Source organism: Sander lucioperca, chromosome 19 (assembly GCF_008315115.2).
Source record: "Sander lucioperca isolate FBNREF2018 chromosome 19, SLUC_FBN_1.2, whole genome shotgun sequence".
Lineage (NCBI taxonomy): Eukaryota > Metazoa > Chordata > Actinopteri > Perciformes > Percidae > Sander > Sander lucioperca.
In genome coordinates, this window is record NC_050191.1 from 4,397,561 (window position 1) to 4,415,654 (window position 18,094).

General features: G+C 40.1%; 1 protein-coding gene across 1 annotated transcript; it reads left to right on the forward strand.

Moving 5' to 3' along the window:
- The first annotated feature begins 2,218 nt into the window (after window positions 1–2,218).
- Window positions 2,219–9,804, forward strand: LOC116050156. Its single transcript, XM_031300185.2, has 5 exons — window positions 2,219–2,292; window positions 5,278–5,443; window positions 5,626–7,511; window positions 7,811–8,054; window positions 9,596–9,804. The coding sequence occupies exons 2-4, from the start codon at window positions 5,298–5,300 to the stop codon at window positions 7,951–7,953; spliced, it is 2,175 nt and encodes a 724-aa protein (XP_031156045.1). The 5' UTR covers window positions 2,219–2,292; window positions 5,278–5,297; the 3' UTR covers window positions 7,954–8,054; window positions 9,596–9,804.
- Window positions 9,805–18,094: the final 8,290 nt, after the last annotated feature.

The window sequence follows — 18,094 nt, forward strand, 5'->3', positions numbered from 1 at the left end:
TAAACTCATGACACTACTGATATTACTGACTTCCATGTTTGCCTTCAAGATTGTGTTCATTTGTAGTTTAGCCATATACAGCTGTTTAGTGCATATTTGTGTGGGCTTCCTCTTTTGTTACATGTAGTAGCCAACCTGTAACATTACTTTCTACTTGCATAACATTTGTAGAGTCCAACGCCACCTGTGTATTATTTATTAGTTGGATGAACCTATTGTCAATTTCTTTGTGCATTGTACTGATGTTAATCAAATCTGACTTTGTCCTTCCAGTCCAAAAGATATGTCTATAGCCATGAAGGGACTCATTGTGTTTCGACATTGATCTAGGGGTCACACTATTGTTTCTGCAGTAAGTGAGAGACAGGCAGTGTTTGAGGCAGAGACAGGCAGTCTTTCAATTCAACGTCACGGACAGGCTGTCCATATTTTTTACAGTCTATGGTTGAAGAGCCACAGCGATAGCATGCCTTACCAGCAGTCACTGAACTAGTTATCACAGCTGTCCTCGACAGTGGCCTAGATCCTGGTGAAGACTGCTTCTGTATGCGCCTATGCTTCCCGCCACTGCAAGAAGTGTTGTGTCGCACCACACAACCTAAGGCTCCTGCTGCCACTCCAGTTGTTGCCATAGCTTTAGCTTCAGCTACTGCGTTTTCAATCTGAGCAAAAAAATTTGAGCCCTCTCAAGCAGCAAACATTTTGTAATCCTGCTATTGTTCGTCGTCTCCACTATTTGGTCTTGAATCATCTGCAAGAGTTATAACCGTAGAGTGCATGGAATGCTGTATGGAGCCCGTTTCAAAAGCATCATTATACACCTCAAGCAATAAATGACTCACAATATTGCAAAGGTTCTTTCAAAATCGGTGGGAAGGCAATCCAACACAGGGGATTCAAAAGCCGTCTTGATTCATCTTTCCACTGTTCCCACGATCACAACTCCGTTTTGGTTGAAATAAACCCTTAATGTACCATTTACATGTGGAAATATGTAATACACGCTAAAAGTATTGATTATTTAAATTGAGTCTGGTCGGTTTGGTGATGGCAATTTCTGAGCTGTTTCTGGTTAAACAAAAAGGATCTTACTCTTTAACAAAACGGTCTCTCTCTGTAGGGATCCTTTCCATTATGTTGTCAGAATAACAACCTGAGCCTGTCTGTGGCAAAAACATACTGTATATCATTGCATTGCAGCCCAGTTTGCGGTAGGGTTGGGTATTACGATTCCGATGCCGAACCGGTACTTTTAAAACGATTCCGATTCCTAAACTGATTCTTGAAAAACTGAAAATTGACAAAGAAAGGCTCTTTTATAGATGTGGTAGCCGTAATATGCTTTTACATCCGTTTGGTGAGCCCAGAGGGAAAATATGAAGTAGCCTACACTTACGGTAGCTAGCTAACGATAGACTACAGAGAAAGTGTGATATTTTTACGTCCGTTTCAGAGCGACAGAGGGAAAATATTTCAGTCGACACATTAAGTGGAACCGAAATGAGGAACCGAAATTTGTGTTCTAATCGGGTCCGATTCCTACCGGTTGCGTAGGAACCGGTTCCATAGTGGAACCAGGTTTCGTTACCCAACCCTAGTTTGCGGCTGCCTGTTATAATGTTCTCGCTCACTGCTGGACCAGTTTCAAAGATTAGTCACTTAGACACCAATGCATGTGAAAAAAGGATCCAGGTTGAAAAAAACGAACGAGGAATTAAGATAATTTTTTTGGCCTTTTAATGGATAGGACAGCAAGAGAAAGTGGGAAAGAGAGGGGGATGACATGCAGCAAAGGGCCTGAGGCAGAACTGATCCCCGGGCTGCTGCGGTGAGGACTGAGCCTCAGTACAGGGGTGCACACCGAACCTGGTGAGCCACAAGGAGGGCCCACGAAATTACCATGTAAGTAAAAGTATAGTAATATCACATTGTGAAAAATACTATGAGTAAAAAGTAAAAGTCCTGCATTTAATTTTTTACATAAGTAAAAACAAGTATCAAAACAGAACTAAAAGTATTAAAAGTAAACATTCTCATAATGCAGAATATCTTCTTTCATAGTGTAAAATTTAATATTATGGTGGAGAGAATGTTACGATAGTATGACAGTTCAAAATTCTAGAACTCTGTCATAATGGAGTGACATCACAGTGGAACCCTTCCTGTGGTTAGTTGTTAACTCTATCAGTCAGAGACTATTCCAGTAGAGGAATGAACAGTACAGAAAACTTTCTGACAGTTTTATTTCTACAAACCTAGCTACCGGACCATCATTTCTACAACAGGAACAAGGTAAGCTGGCTCTACTTCTCTGACTAGTGGTCAAACACCAAAATAGTTTTATTGTAGACATCCTCAACGTGTGAGTTGGTATTACATTTACCTTGGCTAACTATACAAAAAAATATTTTTATTCAATACATTTTTCCCGAACGTTAGTAAGGTACTGTTCGTTTTTTATTTGAGGGGCTACCAGAGGAGTTTTGGTATCTTTAGTCAACATCTTACACATCACACTCCTTATGGTGGCCATTTCAGTAGATTTACTCACTAACATTGTTGTGGAAACACAGTAAGCATGGAAACTAAATGCATGCAATGCAATTGCTGCATGACTGCATTACTTCAAATACTAAGTTACTCCTTTAAAAAAACTAGTATTCACGTGAAATAAAACAACAAAACATTGAGACCATTCAACAAAGCACACTGGGTAATAACCCATATTGACAGCTGGCCCGCCCAATCAGAAATTCAAAGTTAAGTGTGTTGGTGTGCAAAGCGCTGCGACAATCACAACAACCATGGATTGCTGTTGTGGCCAACAACTGGAAACTTTATACACTGTTCGTCTGCTATTTCATTACTAAATTCATTTCTGAGACTTTTTTATGAGAGAACTCAACTATGTAGTGCTCAAATATGGGCTGTTTTACGAAAATGAATGGCTAATTGCAAATTTGGTCCGACTGTGTCGGAGTTCAGAAGCCCCACAGTCTGATGTGACAGCCGGCGGGATGCCTGTCCATCTTCACAGACCCCGCTGTGAGCTGGCTGGAGCTGTATAGATAGGATTGGAGATGAGAAGTTGACAGGTCACACTTAGCAACAATGTTTAATTTTAAATGAATGTAGCCTACGGCAGTTTGGCACACGTGGATGCTCAGTATTTTCCGTGGGTGCTCGAGCTCGACGCAACGTGAAACCTTTGAGCTTGTCAGCTTCATTATATTCCAGCTCCATGTCAGTGATGATACTTTGGCAACATCAACGGCGTTTGGCCTCCATTGACCTACATTACATGTGAATTATCGCCGTAGCGAGTAGTACAAAAGGACAGAGGTTGGTTGGGGTGGTAAAACACAGGACTTTCACCCGGGAGAGCTGGGATTGCGTCTCGCGTGTGCCGTTTATCAACCGTTTTTTTATTTATTTTTTTATAAAGCCTTCCCCAATGTTCTTTTCCTAAACCCAACCGTTTATTGTTTTCCTAAGCGTGTGACATTAGTCACCGTCGTGTTTTTGTCGTTTTTGAGTGTTACTAAAGCCTTTCCCAATGTTCTTTCCCTAAACCCAACCTTTTCTTCTTTTTTTTACACGCGTGTGACGTTGTTCTCACGATAGCACAGCACTTTCTTGCGATAACACGCCACGTGGCGCCACCATGTGGTATGTATGTTTACATCCGCTGTACAGTGTAGACATACACGTGGATAGCTCAAAATGCGTACAGATAACATGCCATTTGGCTTTAGGAAAGTAGCGTGTAAGTTTACGCAAAGTCATGATGCCACGTTGAAAGTTGGGTGACCCCAACTAAAAAACATTTGGTGACCCTCCCCTCAACAAAGAATAAAACAACATGACTCTCCCCTATTTTCCTCCGGTGGTCCATTCCATAAATACTGAACGGTCCCTAACTGTAATTCTGTACTAAACGTTTTTCATGAAATAATCATCCTACCTAGTCTTGTGATCAGTAATGTTCTCAACACATATCACCATTTCCCTACAGAGAAAATGTATTTCATCTATCTAATAAAGCGGGACGCCTGTGTGTGTGTATGTGTGTGTGTGTGTGTGTGTGTGCGTGCATCTGTCTTTGAAATATCTCATGAATCTACTTTACCCAATAAACTTGGGGTTTGGATTTTGGAGCAATTTAGACAGCACTGGATATTAAAAACTGTGAATGAAACTATACGGCTGAACAATAAACTGCTGACGCAGCATGCAGTAGGCTGTTGACACGCTCCGGACAGCAGCGGGGGTGGGGGAGGTTGACGGGCTTGGGCTGTGGTTCACTTTTTGCTGTTTCTAAAGTTACACGATTGCTGGATATACCAAGCAAACTTTTTTCACTCTCCCGGAGCACGAGCAGATAGCTGACAGGAAAAATCGCAACTGTTGTGTTGAATAAGGTTGGAAAAAAAGGCACTACGTAACGCTGGCTTTTCTGTGTCTATTATTTCGCTAAGAGGAAACTCAATAAAAAGCCATTTGCCAACACTAAATATCAAACAAAAGCCAAACACTATATCATATTATATTGTTGTGAGCTGTACATTCACCACTTCTAAACAGAGGCAGAACATAACCTAATCTTGGAGCTTCCTCCACAGCGCTGTGCAATGTAGACTATCTTGGAGCTGACCGGGCAATGATAGCAGTGGGTCCGGTTAATTAACTCTACTGCTAACTTATAACACTAATAACATTACTGTTGGCAAAATACCCCTGCAAATCAAATCCATACTCCAACGTTAACCGTAATTACCGCCACTAAGCCTTTATGGAAATCAACACCTCTACTGAAGTGTTAAATTTGTTATATTAACGATAATACGAGATGAGACAACACATTCACATTCACACTTTGGTGATATCAACATGCAATATCACTGACAAAAAAGACAACACTAAAATGTGTATTTGCATTGCCTTCCACCTTTTCTTTTTGCTCTCTCTCTCTCTCTCTCTCTCTCTCTCTCTCTCACACTCTACGCGCACACACACATTGCATATTAAGAGGTTTGGGGTCCTTCTGTAAGTAATTTGGGGGTACAATTTGGTTCTGGAGAATTCTACAAGCAGCACTACCACAGGCCAAGCAATTGGCCCTTTCCAATGAGGCACATTTTGAACGGGCACTGTACTAGTTTCATAAAGGCTAGACACACCTACACACTTCTTGTAGGCCTACTGTAAACCATGCAAAAAATACCACATCTGCAAAGATGAAAATGTTCAGTTTGTGGTTTCATTTGCTTCTTTCAGATATCTTGAGGAACATCACTATGATTGAACAACCAGCCCAGAACCAATCAGGGTGTTCTGCTGCATTGGTGCAGACGCCTGATACTCTGCATATTGACCTGCCACATGTTGATCCAAAGGAAGTCTGTTTTACAATCAACAAATGTTTGATACAAATTACCACAAAGTAAGTGCTACAGCTAAAAATATAGTATTTACAAGTATTCTTAGGAGAACATGTCAAGTCATGGCCACATTGTTATTATAAAAGTGGCAGTTACACATTTGTGTAAACATTGTGGAAAAAATGAGTTGTCTTCAGATGGGTATCTGAATCTTTATGCCACAACATTGACTGCTTTCTTTCAGGCATTGGGAGTTAATGACAAATGGCTTGGTGAGCTGTGTGACGACCACTGTGCTGGCCAATTCTTGCATGGATATCATCCAGATCTTTGCAGAGACTATTATAGATGTCGTAATGCCACAGGTCTACAGATACATGAGAACCTACGGCACCTTTTCTCCATCTGTCCTCGGCCTAACTGAGGACCGAATCCACACCTACCTGGGGGATTCTATTGAACAGGCGCTGGCTAATGCTCTGAAGATCAAAGTCCAGAATTTTGTGGCCACTAAGGAATTCTCCAAGTCACTTTTGAGACACATTTCAAAGACTGTCAACTCAGTCTTGACTTTGTTCACTCAGACTCCCATCCTGGAGTCTAGACTTCCAGTGGTTTTTGTCAGTGGCTGTGTGACTTCCATTGGAGAACTTACAGATATGGTTCGTCAGTTTGCCACCATACTGACAGGAGCCTTCGAAGCTCAGCAGCGAGCTCAAAAGATGACTGAAGATCAGCGGCGCCAGACTGCATCGTATGAACCAGGCAGAGAAGTGGAGCTCCCTATATTCAATTTAAATTCCAGAAGTGACTTAAAGAAATTGGTGAAGACTTACATCATTCGCATGCTGAAAGTCCTAAAAAACGCTCAAATGCCAAACTGTGAAATGAGCCCTAGCAACCATGGAGATGTTTGTATTAGAGTTGGCTCAAAGACACACATTTTGACTGTGGAAGACAGGAAATCAGATAGACAAGAGTCTGCCATGTCCTCCTATTGTGGTTTGGATTCCATACCAGGTGCTGTGCCTGACAGCAACGACACAGAGTCCCATTCTGATAGGTGTCCCTTCAGTTCAATTACAGTAATTTCTACAACAGAGGACCATTCTTCTCGTTTAAGTCCCACAGTGATGGAATCTATCAAGAATATAGCTGACGAACTGGTACAAGATTTTTTGGAAGTAAATCTGCAGAGGGCAGTGCAGACAGACAGTTGGCTGGAGGTCGTTAAACTAAGAGAACTCACAAACAGAACCTTTAACGTGGTAATGACTGGACGTGACTACCAGATTCCATTAGCGCCAGCCGGAACTCGCATTTGTGACACTGTGATCTATAGAAACCTGAGGCGAAAAGGCGTCACCGACCCAGGCATTGTCGCTCATGCTCTTTACCTGAGGACAGCGGAGGTTGTTACTCGTTGTGCTGTGCAGGTTCTCCTTTGGTCAGAACTACACGCAGAGCAGTCTGATTATCCATCTCCACTCGCTTTTGAACAATTGTCTGTAGATCCTGACTTTGTGCTTGTAGGACATGCAGCAGGGGACCATTTAGAAGTAGTGCCTGTAATTCCTCCTTCTCCAGTATTGAGTCAAGAAAATATCCCAACATATGAAGTTATCCCTGAGCCGCTTGAGCTAACGCAGTCACAGTTGCTGGGAGGCAATTTTCACGCATCCCTGTTGACTCTGCTGGTTCGTGAGATGCTTATTGTCATCGGTATTGAAAACAGTGAAATGATTTGTGAGGTTGTAAAGAAAGTGATTCAACAGCTTCAAGATGTGGACCCTATGCTGTACAACCACTTCTATGACACCTTGATGGGTCGGAGTTTCAAAGACATTTACCAGGCTGGCATTAGCGACCTTCTGCTGGAGTTTGGTTCAGTAGATGAACTGAAGGAGGTCGTAAGAGCAGGGGATCCCACTTTTGAGGAGGCTATTGTGAGAGCACTGAGGACACAGCTGGGAATGTCTACATATCCAGAACCTCATCGAAACACAGCCAAGAAATCAACCTGCGGTTTCTTCAAGAAGTTAAAAAAACTGTGCAGCAAAAAAAAGAAGGCTGGCAAGACTACACCTGTCATCTCTCTGATCAGGGACCAGGACAGGAGCCAGCTACAGGGTAACACATCAAAGTTTTGTTCGTTCTATGACAATTGAGCTTTCAAAACACAAAAACTTCGTAGGTTCAACTATCTTGAGCTTTAACATGTACTGGCATTTATTTATTTTTCATGTATTTTTCGCTTATATAGAGTCAAAATGAAAGACCCTCTATGCATATATTGCATTTTCACACACAAATCTATTTGTATCACAATCATAAATATGTTAGTCTAGTAGTGAGTCAGTATTGGAAGTAAAGCAATTAATATTAACGTTGTTTTTTTTGTTTTTTTTCCACAAAACATTTGTGTAAAGAAGAAACTTTGAAAGACCAAACAGAGCAAAGGCGATGTCCATCCATGAGCAGGATTGCTGCCTCCACAAAAAAGATGTTTTCCTCAATTGCTAGAGCACTGGGCAGACCATTTGTGGCTTGCATCTGCACAGAGAGCCAATAAAGCTTCAGCACAGAGGGGACTTTGGATCTAGGAGTGGTTACAGGAATGTGAAGTTCCACCCAACCTCCTGCTTACTGGAAGCAAGGATCCACTAGACTACAGTAAGTTTAAAGCCTTTTCAAATTTCTAAGAACTGGGGAATTATTAAGAAACTTGACATTTAGTTTACTTTTATCGATTCCTGAAAGCAAAGTGTGGACCTACTTTGCATTCACATTGCTGTCACGTGTCAACACAGATGTATAGTGTATAACAGGGCGTATGTGGCGGGGGTACGGTTGATTGAATTAAAAGTAAATTAAAAAAGGTCCTGGAGACCAGAGGCCTGTACTACGAAGCAAGATTTGGCATTAACGAGGTAACTTCAGGTTCAACCAAGGGTTTTCTGTATCACAAAGGTGGATCACTAGTGATCGGGTTCAATCGCCGTGGTAACTTATGCTGAACATCTAACCTGGTCGGGAGCAGGTTATGTTGGAGATTAGAGATCAACCGGTGTAAAAGCACCGCCTACTGACCAATCAATACTTGACTGATAACAGCGTCACCGTTCTTAGAAGATCAGGTGTGCTCAGAAAAGTTAAAACATTTAGAGACCGGCAACCCCGTTAACATTCCCTGATGGGTATTTTTTATGAAAGATAAAGATTTTCAGCAGAGGGAATTACGTATAGGCTATTTATCGACTTGTTGAGCCGTGTGTTGCCAATGCCACACATCAGTTTGAATAATGTTTTTATATATTTTATTTGCTCCAACGATCGCTTACCACTGCCAGGGTTGCAACTGAAAAAATAGGCTAAAGCAACGACAGTTTATGGAAAGCACAAGTGTAATTATGGTCAGATCTTGGTCCTGACTGATGGGGAAGTGATATTGATAAGCGTTGTGATTTACGCATCTACAGCGTTGGCTATTTTTTTGCCAGCTTTCTTCCTGTTTTAGGAAGCAGCGACTGTATTGCGTTTTGCCTGTAAAACCGTGTCTGTGTTCTTCATATTTATGTAGAATTATAGTTTGCTCTTCTTATTTAAAATATGCAGCTCTGGTAGATGTTTGCGATTGGTCATGCTGTGCAAACACCACCTCTTTTTCAGCATCGTGACAGCTTATGCAGGACTGCGGTTGTTAGGTTAGGTGAAGCCGGGTAACTGAAAGAAATTCAGGGTATGTTGATCTTGATTCGTAGTACAGGCCTCTGCTCCATGTGTTGATTTACTGTTGTGAGTGGTGGGTGTGCAGTTTTTTTTTTTTTTTCGCATTTATTTATTTAAAACATGGACAATGTACAATATACATTAACCTTAGACAGGAGAGATGCATTTTACCAGGTTGTAGCACTTGTGCTAATTTCCACCTGTAGTCCCTGGGGCAGTAGGTAAACTGATACTGTTAAAAACACTACATGATAAAAAGACAGCAAACAAACTTAGAACATGCCAATAAAACCATGCAAAGTAACCATGCATCAACACATCTACAATAAAAAAATGCCCTTTTGCCCTGTTACACATACCAAATCAAGGGACATAACATTAAAATTTAACAATGTCCATGTATTTATTTAAACAAAGAGAACACCAATAACTTAAAAAGCAGAATTGACATGCTAGAATCTTTAAATTCCTGATACTATCTGCAGGCCAACTGAAGGAGAGTAGCCACTGCAAGATGAATGGATGAGAGGATTCCTAGGCCGCTAGGAGAAGAGCCACTGCAAGTCGACTGGAGGAGTCTGGTCATTCGTTTTTATATTTGTTTGTGTATAGATTAATGAAATGGCTCTTCCAGTTGTCTGGCTGTTCTTGCCGGGTTTACTTAACGAAATGAAAAAAAACAATAAAAAGTTTTCTCTGAGTGTTAAATTGCCTTAGTATTGTGTTTATCTCACAATTGTACTGGCTTCAGTCCAAGTGTACATAAACCCACTCACTGTTTTAACAAACCTTGTTCTGGCATATGGCATCGAAATTGAAGATTTAATAGTATTTCCACAGAACACTTTTATCAGACCATTTTTAATAACTTTTAAATAATTAGTACCTGGCTATATGCCACGGATACAAGTTTCTACACTAGATGTCTATTTGATAGTGCTGTGGTTAAATTCCATTGGCATTTAATTAGATGCAATTCCTCAATATAACAGAGGACTCCTATGTTAACTTTAGTCCCTCTCCAATTGATCATCTTGTAGACAGTGCTACAGGGTGACTGCAAACAATACTCGACTCTGTTGCTCCTCTAAAAAAGACGATGATGCCCAAAGGAAGTTAGCTATATGGTATAACTCCCAAACCCGCAAATTAAAGCAAACCTCACGCAAACTTGTAGGAAAATGGAGTTCCACCAATCTGGAAGAATCTTGTTTCTTGCAAGACAATCTGAAAAAGTATAGGAAGTCCCAGTAGCCTATCATTAATAGAGGAAAATAAGAAGAACCCAAGGTGTCTTTCAGCACTGTAGCCAGGCTGACAGTCACAGCTCTATTGAGCCATGTAGCCGTATAGCTCTTAGTAGTAACAACTTAATGCGCTTCTTTAATGATAACATTCTATTAGAGATTAAATTCCTCACCTCCTGCCCTAAACCTGTACCACTGTATCTTCAAACACAGGAAGCCTAGAAACAGCTGTAAAACCTGACATAAATTAAGACTGTGTTTCTTCTATCGACCGTCACCAACTAACTTTAAAGATTTCAGTTAAGCCATCTACCTGTCTCTTAGATCACATCCCAACGAAGCTACTTCAAGAAGCTTTACCCTTGGTTACCACTTCTTTACTAAATATAATCATATGATCAATATGTCTTTAAAACATGCCCGATTTCAGTCTCCTGGGTGCTAACGCTAGCAGGAGGATAACACGGTGTAGGCAACACCGATTGTTTTCATTTTTCTCGCTACTGACAGCACTCCAAATTTACAAACAACAGAGCTACGTGTTGAAATCGACCGGAATTCTCCTTTAACAGGGTGCGGTATACTATATACTATATCCATGGTATTGAAAGGGGGATTTAATTCTTGGATGTTTTATTTTGTTATGCATTATCAAAAACCAAATCGCACTCTGTGTACCGTTAAGGCTCAGTCCTAACCGCGTCGGCCAGGCTTCGAGTCCAGTCTAAATAAAAGCATAAAATATCTTAACAAAATAGAATGATACAGCTATGTAATGCTCTGATGAAAATGTGGTTGAAACATTAAGCAACAAACATGTTCACCTACTGTTTTGACTATTTCAGTAGTTTGTACAAAACCATCAAGTCGGTCTTAATGTGCTGATGCCTTCATTTCCAACCTTAGACATAAAAACAGTGAGGGCAAAAAACACCTACATAAACAACTTTCTAAACTGATATATTTCATATAAAATGTAAAGACTAATAGATGACAGGAAGAAGATTCAACACAGAAAACACTGTACAAACTGGGACTAGGTTGAATAACTAATTGTAGGGCATAATTTCCACTGGGGAATGCTTCCCCCCCACACTTTTCAAAATCCCGTTTGTGTCCCCCCATTTTCAAATTTGTTTGATACTTTATTCGGCCTATAAGTCTCGGTGATTATAAACAATACATACTATTTTTAAACAAAATAGAATGTAAGACATCTTTTTCTTATAGTCTCTTACAGTATAAGACAAGACTTTTTTTTTTTTTATCCCACACTGGGGAAATTCCCTTGTTACAGTTTAAAAGAAAAATTCACACACAGAAATACACAAATACACATTAAATAGACAAAGGAAAAAATATACAAAAAGTATTATAAGAAATAGATAAAAATTGAATTAGTGAAGTACTATTCTTTCTGGCATAATGTATTATCATGGTCAACTTAATCATTTCCTGGATTTTGTACAATATAATACAATAGTCCTTATAAATGTATGTAGAAATGGGCTTCAAATAGAAACACACACACACACACACACACACACACACACACACACACACACACACACACTTCTCAACCCAAAGTTCTCAACAACCTTGACTAATTGTGTTTATCTTCTATTAAAAAAGAGGTTTACTTCTATGAAATGTGCCACACATTGCTCTTTTAAATGTGAGTTAGACACATACCAGGTACCAGGTAACAGCATCAGCCAATAACTTAAAAATGTCCAGCAGTTCCCCCAGAGTACTGTTATTCCCCGTCATACAGTAACTTCATTGTGGCACATTTTCCCTGTGCAATTTGAGCTTCAAATCTCTGTGGGCAAAGTGGGATTCATATCCCATTTGAAGTTTTTTCCTCTCTAGTAAATTCACAGTATAATTTAGCACTGCATTTTGCGTTAACCATTTTCCGGGAACTTCTGGAAACAATCCACACTTGAAAAACTATTGCCTTCATAACATGCTTTCAAAATGTGAATCTGGGGTTATTCTCTCCATATATAATTCTGAATGTGTCCACGCACACACAAGAGTCACAGAATTGTGATTTTGTTGAAAATACAGAGACTTTTTATTTTGACTGGAACTGGAACAATAATTTAAGGTTTTGGGTGGTTTTATTAAATACAATAAAATAAAAACTCAAGCAATGATAAATAAAAACAAGATGGTAATGCCAATATTGCCAGTGATGCTTAAGGGAAAGAAAAGAGGCAAAACATCTCAGCCTCTACAGGAGCTAGACACGCAGGGGGTTTACCTGGGTGTAGTCTCGCCTTGCCAGACCTTCCTTCGCAGTGCTGCAGAGGAGGGTCTGGCTAGTCCACACAGCATTCCAGGATGGGAGAAAAACGTGCTCTTCTTTATTGGCATTTCTTCAAACCAATCACAATCGTCATGGGTGGTGCTAAGCTCCAGACAGAACTACTGTGCGGCTGTGAGAAATAAATTGTGTATTGCACTTTATTTCTGTTCCGTTTCATGTTATCTGAAAACTGTGAACTGCAAGGTTTTCTTTGTTGAACATTGAGGCAAGTTTATTGAAATGTATTGCACTTTATTTGTATACAGTTCTGTAAAAAAAAAATCTTCCCAGCCCTTGTCACATGACCAATTAATGTTTACCATGATGAATAGCCACATTTTTGCCTTAAGAGCCCATAGAAAATGTGTATTGTATTTGGATATACAATTTGTTGAAAATAAAAATAAGTGAAAATAATGACTGTGATGTGTTTTATATAACAAAATTACATTGTGTTGTTCTATCCTAGCCAATATTTCCTATATTTCTAAGGAGATTTTCTATGCTGTATTCTGATAAAAATCCCCCGGGCCCCCCAATGACTGGTTATTGGTCAACCACAAATACATAAAGAATGCTTGTACAGAAAAAAAAAGATATACAACAGCAAAATGATCAGAAACTACTATACAATATGTGCAAGAAAAAAGACAAGATCCTACAAATGTATCAACCTCATGGTCTCCTCCTGTCTGGCCACAACATTTCATCAACATCACACCTGATGTCCTCCCTTGCAATGCAACAAGGGAAAAATCTTTTGGCATGACGCAGCCACCCACAACAACAATCTGCTGTGATATCCTCACAAGGACAGGACAACCTGTCGTGAGGACAGTGATCATATACCATCCATCTTCTCCATACCGAAAATAACTCAACAGGATTTAGAAATGGGGAGTATGGTGGGAGAAACTGCATCAAAAAAACATGGGTGGGCAACAAACCATTCCCCAACTGTCTTTGAACGATGGAAACTTACTTTATCCCAAACTATAACATTTGTTGGCAAGTCATTTCTTACCAACCCCCTCTCATTGTCAGGAATAAGATCCCTGTAAAGAGTTTCCAGGAAGTTAATGAGACTGTGTGTGTTATAGGGCCCATGATGGGAATGTGACTGAGTGCACCATTCCCACATATGGCAGCACACATTGTAATGTTCCTCCACGCTGGCCTGGCACATTAACATTGGCTCGGTGACCAATAATACGCCCATGTCTCCTAACTTTGGTCAAGTTGAATCCTGCCTTATCAACATACACAAAAATGTGTGGGGATTCATCAGCCTCCAGCTCCATCACTCTATAAAAGTTAGTAAAGCAATTTCGAAAGTGCTGGCACATTAAAGGGTAACTACTGTTTTTTTCAACCCTATTTTCCTATGCTTTTGTGTCCAAGTGACTGATGGGAACAACAATCTTTGACATTGGTCCAGTATTAAGTGAGATCGCTGCAGTCGGCAGCGGCGAAACAAGCTACAATGTAAGTTAATAGGACAACTGTCCAGCTTGAATTTACCTCGTTTTGCCGCTGACAGGCTCAAATTCTAAGTGTCTGACAACATTATGGAAAGGATCCCTTCAGAGATAGACCTTTAAAACCTCTTTGAGACCTTTCTGTTTAACCAGAAACTGCTCTGAAGTTGCTAGTGCTAAATCCATCAGACTCCATTTAAAAAAGCTATACTTTTAGCGTGTAAAGAGCCAAAATATTTTCACATTTAATCGGCAAACTATGTGTTTATTTTAACCAAAACAAGAGTGATGGTTGGAAAAGTGGAAAGACGACTCAAAACGGCTTTTCAAAGTTTTATTTTGTTTCTGTCGACTTTGAATGAAGTGTATTTTACGATGCTAAAATTACTGTTTATTTACATGGAGTCTGGTGGGTTTAGCGATATGGATATGTTTTATTTGTTTGAAAAAATCTTACTCTTTAATAGAAAAGTAGACCTCCTTAGATATCCTTTCCATAATGTTGTCAGACACTTAGAATATTAATCTGAGCCTGTCAGTGGCAAAACAAGCACTATTGTGAAGGTAAATACACGATGGACAATTGTCCTATTAACTTACATTGTAGCTTGCTGCTGACTGCAGCGATCTTGCTTAATACTGGACCAATGTCAAAGATTGTTGTTCCCATCAGTCACTTACACACATAAACATAGGAAAATAGGGGTTGATAAAATAGGTTGAAAAAAACGGTAGTTACATATTAACAGTGGCTTGGTGACCAATAATAACACGCCCATGTCTCCTGACTTTAGTCAAGTTAAATCCTGCCTTATCAACATACACAAAAATGTGTGGTTATTCATCATTTTCCAGCTCCATCACTCTCTATAAAAGTTAGTAAAGCAATTTAGAAATTTAGGAAATAATTTACAGTAGATTTTGTAAATCATACAGTTACACATATCACATGTTGTGTTACATATTCTGCATATACAGGTTGTACTTGTCAATACTGAAAGACAAGGAGATTACAGCACTGTGTAGTGTGCAATAATGAATTATTACCTGTCCATACTGTACCTCAGCTCCTTCTCTCGCTTACCATTCTTTTCAAAAGGTACCTTGTAGAGTTGCTTTATTGCAATGGGATTTCTCTTCAGCACTCTATCCATTGTGGAAAGGAGGCTGCTTCCTGCTTGACACACAGATGCTGTAACTGGACTTAAAAGACCACTGGAGACAGCAAAACTGTTTTCGCTTTCTTTTTGGAACAAGGGAAATAGCAATCCAAGGAGGCTGCCCGCAGACAGGCTCCCCTACTACAACAGGTAGTCTGTTTTCTCTGTGTTCAGATACACTGCTGTGACCCACACACTTTCCTTTCTTTCTTCACTAGATGTAAGGCAGATTGTCTTTACGCACCTGACCCTAACTCAGTTACAGCTCAAACAATCAGTGATTTCACGGCAGCACAGGTGCGTTACAGGTGAACCATAGGGAGTGGCCCGGCAAGCCGGTGTGTCTTAAAGTACCTGACCTCAGGGGGATCATTCCCCGTACATATGGAATATGTATATACAGTATAACGGTAGAAAGACAGAGAACATCTGGCGATGCTGGAATTTGCATGTGTGTGTTAAGGGACCTTCCCAGGCAGCCTATAAATGTGATAACATGAAAATTGCCTGAAGTAAGGGTCCTTAACATACACTTTGTTCACTTGTCAACTCTATAAGTGAAAATATAGATAAAAGTGATTACCCATTATCTCCCTCATTTCAATGTTATGTCTGGTGACTTGAGACAGGGCCTAAAGTGCCAAGGTCCTCTAACATGTACTGTAAGTTTGGCGCCTATATCAAACTGTACTTCCACAATAATATAATAAATCTTCATTTCTTCACCATTTTTAATATTAGTGAAAAGGGAGACATCTTTATTCTTCTCCAGTTCTATGTAATCTACTCTGTCTGCAGATGCAGGAGAGAGCTGCTGAAGCCTTACATAACCACTACAATAGGCAATAGTAAAATGTTTGAAGAATTCATTAAATACGGTGGCCGACAGGGGCCACAGTGGGCGCCCCCACCCCTCCAGTTGCTTGTGGCCACCATGGTAGCCACGGAGGACACGGAGGATTGAATGGCTTGAATGTAACGGACGTTCATTAATATCAAAAAGTTATGCACTAAACTTCATGAAAGAGAGGTGAGATTCAGAATCCTGTATCCTGCCAAACTTGAAATCGACGCCAAGGACGGAGTTTAAATGCCCCCCGAAAGTCGGTGAGCTTCTGCTGGTGGCTGTGTTAGGGACCATTCGGTATTTATGGAATGGACCACCGGAGGAAAATAGGGGAGGGTCATGTCTTTTTATTTTATGCTGAGGGGAGGGTCATCCAACATTTTTTAGTCTCGGTGGGGGGGTCACCCAACTTTTTTATTCATGAAAAGAGCAAAATTTCAAAGTGGCTTGTTTGGTGCATATTTATCCATGTAGCTCTCAGTCTCGGCCCCCTAGCAGATGGTCTGACCGCATACGCGGAGTTTGCTGGGGGGGCAGGAGGAGCACTGCCCCCCTGGTGGCTCAAACGGGTAATTGCATTGTTTAAAAAATGAGTGGAATAATTACATCTGGCATGACCAGATATTTTATAAATATCTAAAATAACACAAAACAACTAAATGGTGGTAGGTAATACATCTGATTTCATATACTGCTTTAGTAAAAAAAATATTACTTGGCTGACGACGGGAGCAGCAGGATGTAAAAAAACGAAAGTTACTGTTGCACTAGTCTGGACATCTTACCGTGCCAATCTTGCAATAAAGGTTTCCTAAATGCCATGTATATAAATGTGATGTCAGCGTACTAATTGATTAAGGGTTTTGTGTAGATTTGGACTTTTATACGTTTATTCCACTTTGTTTAAACGGCGAAGTGGAGAGGCCTCGTTCACCTGTTTGGAGCTGGCTGGTGAATGAGACGCTCGTATCGGCCTTGCTGGATACACTGTATCATTTACCTTTTTTGTGGATCTACTAATCGCTGTGGATTACTTTTTTTTCATGTCATTGGATTACGGCAAAATACGGATCTTTTTTCTCAACGTGTCGTAACGTTTTATGGTGAGTTTGGAGAGGCATCTCAACAGACTGTAGGTCCAACACTGATTGTTCACTGTTATATTTTAGTTGAATTTAAGCGTCTATCTATTGCGTTCCAAAACAGCCGTGCCGCGATTGGATTTCATAAGGGCGAATTGTTAAATTGTTACAATGTAACTTAAAATCTGCTTTAAAAATAAACATATATGTTTTGGAATATAATGTTCAGCTTCGGCAGCTTTACCTATGCTAAAATATACAATGACGAAGCCTAGTGACAAGTCCATAGCAACCAGTGTTGAATTGGTTAGCCTATATCCCAGTGTCCTTTGCTGAATGGTCTCAATGTTTTATTGTTTTATTTCATATGAATACTACTTTACTAGAGGAGTAACTTAGTATTTGAAGTAATGCAGTAATGCATGAAGTGTGCATTTAGTTTCCAGTGTTTATTGTGTTTCCACAACAATGTTAGTGAATAAATCTACTGAAATGGCCACCACACCATAACAGAGGAGTGTGATGTGTAAGATGAGAATGCAGAGGTTAACTCCTGTATGTCATGGCTGTAAAAATCAAATGGTATCTGTACTTCTTTGCTAAGTGCAAACTTGCATGCGAGGGGAGGGTCATTCCTCTTTTTCAAATCATTTTGGAGGGTCATAGGAAAATTATTACAGACGAGGGGAGGGTCATGTCTTTTTAGGTTAGAGGCCACAAAACTCCTCCGGTGGCTCCTTAATTAAATAACGAACAGTCCTTTAGACAGATTATTTTAAGAGGATGGAGGAATGAAGAGGTGCTATCAATCCAAGAGTGGGCTTGTCAGATGGCTAGGGTGGCGGCGTTTGAAAAA

What these genes read in the sequence shown, in the direction of transcription:
- LOC116050156 (XM_031300185.2), top strand. Translation starts at nt 5,298, where the DNA reads ATGATTGAACAACCAGCCCAGAACCAATCAGGGTGTTCTGCTGCATTG. An exon ending in TTGATACAAATTACCACAAA is followed by an intron (nt 5,444 to 5,625) that starts GTAAGTGCTACA and finishes GCTTTCTTTCAG; the next exon opens with GCATTGGGAGTTAATGACAA. An exon ending in GGACAGGAGCCAGCTACAGG is followed by an intron (nt 7,512 to 7,810) that starts GTAACACATCAA and finishes ATTTGTGTAAAG; the next exon opens with AAGAAACTTTGAAAGACCAA.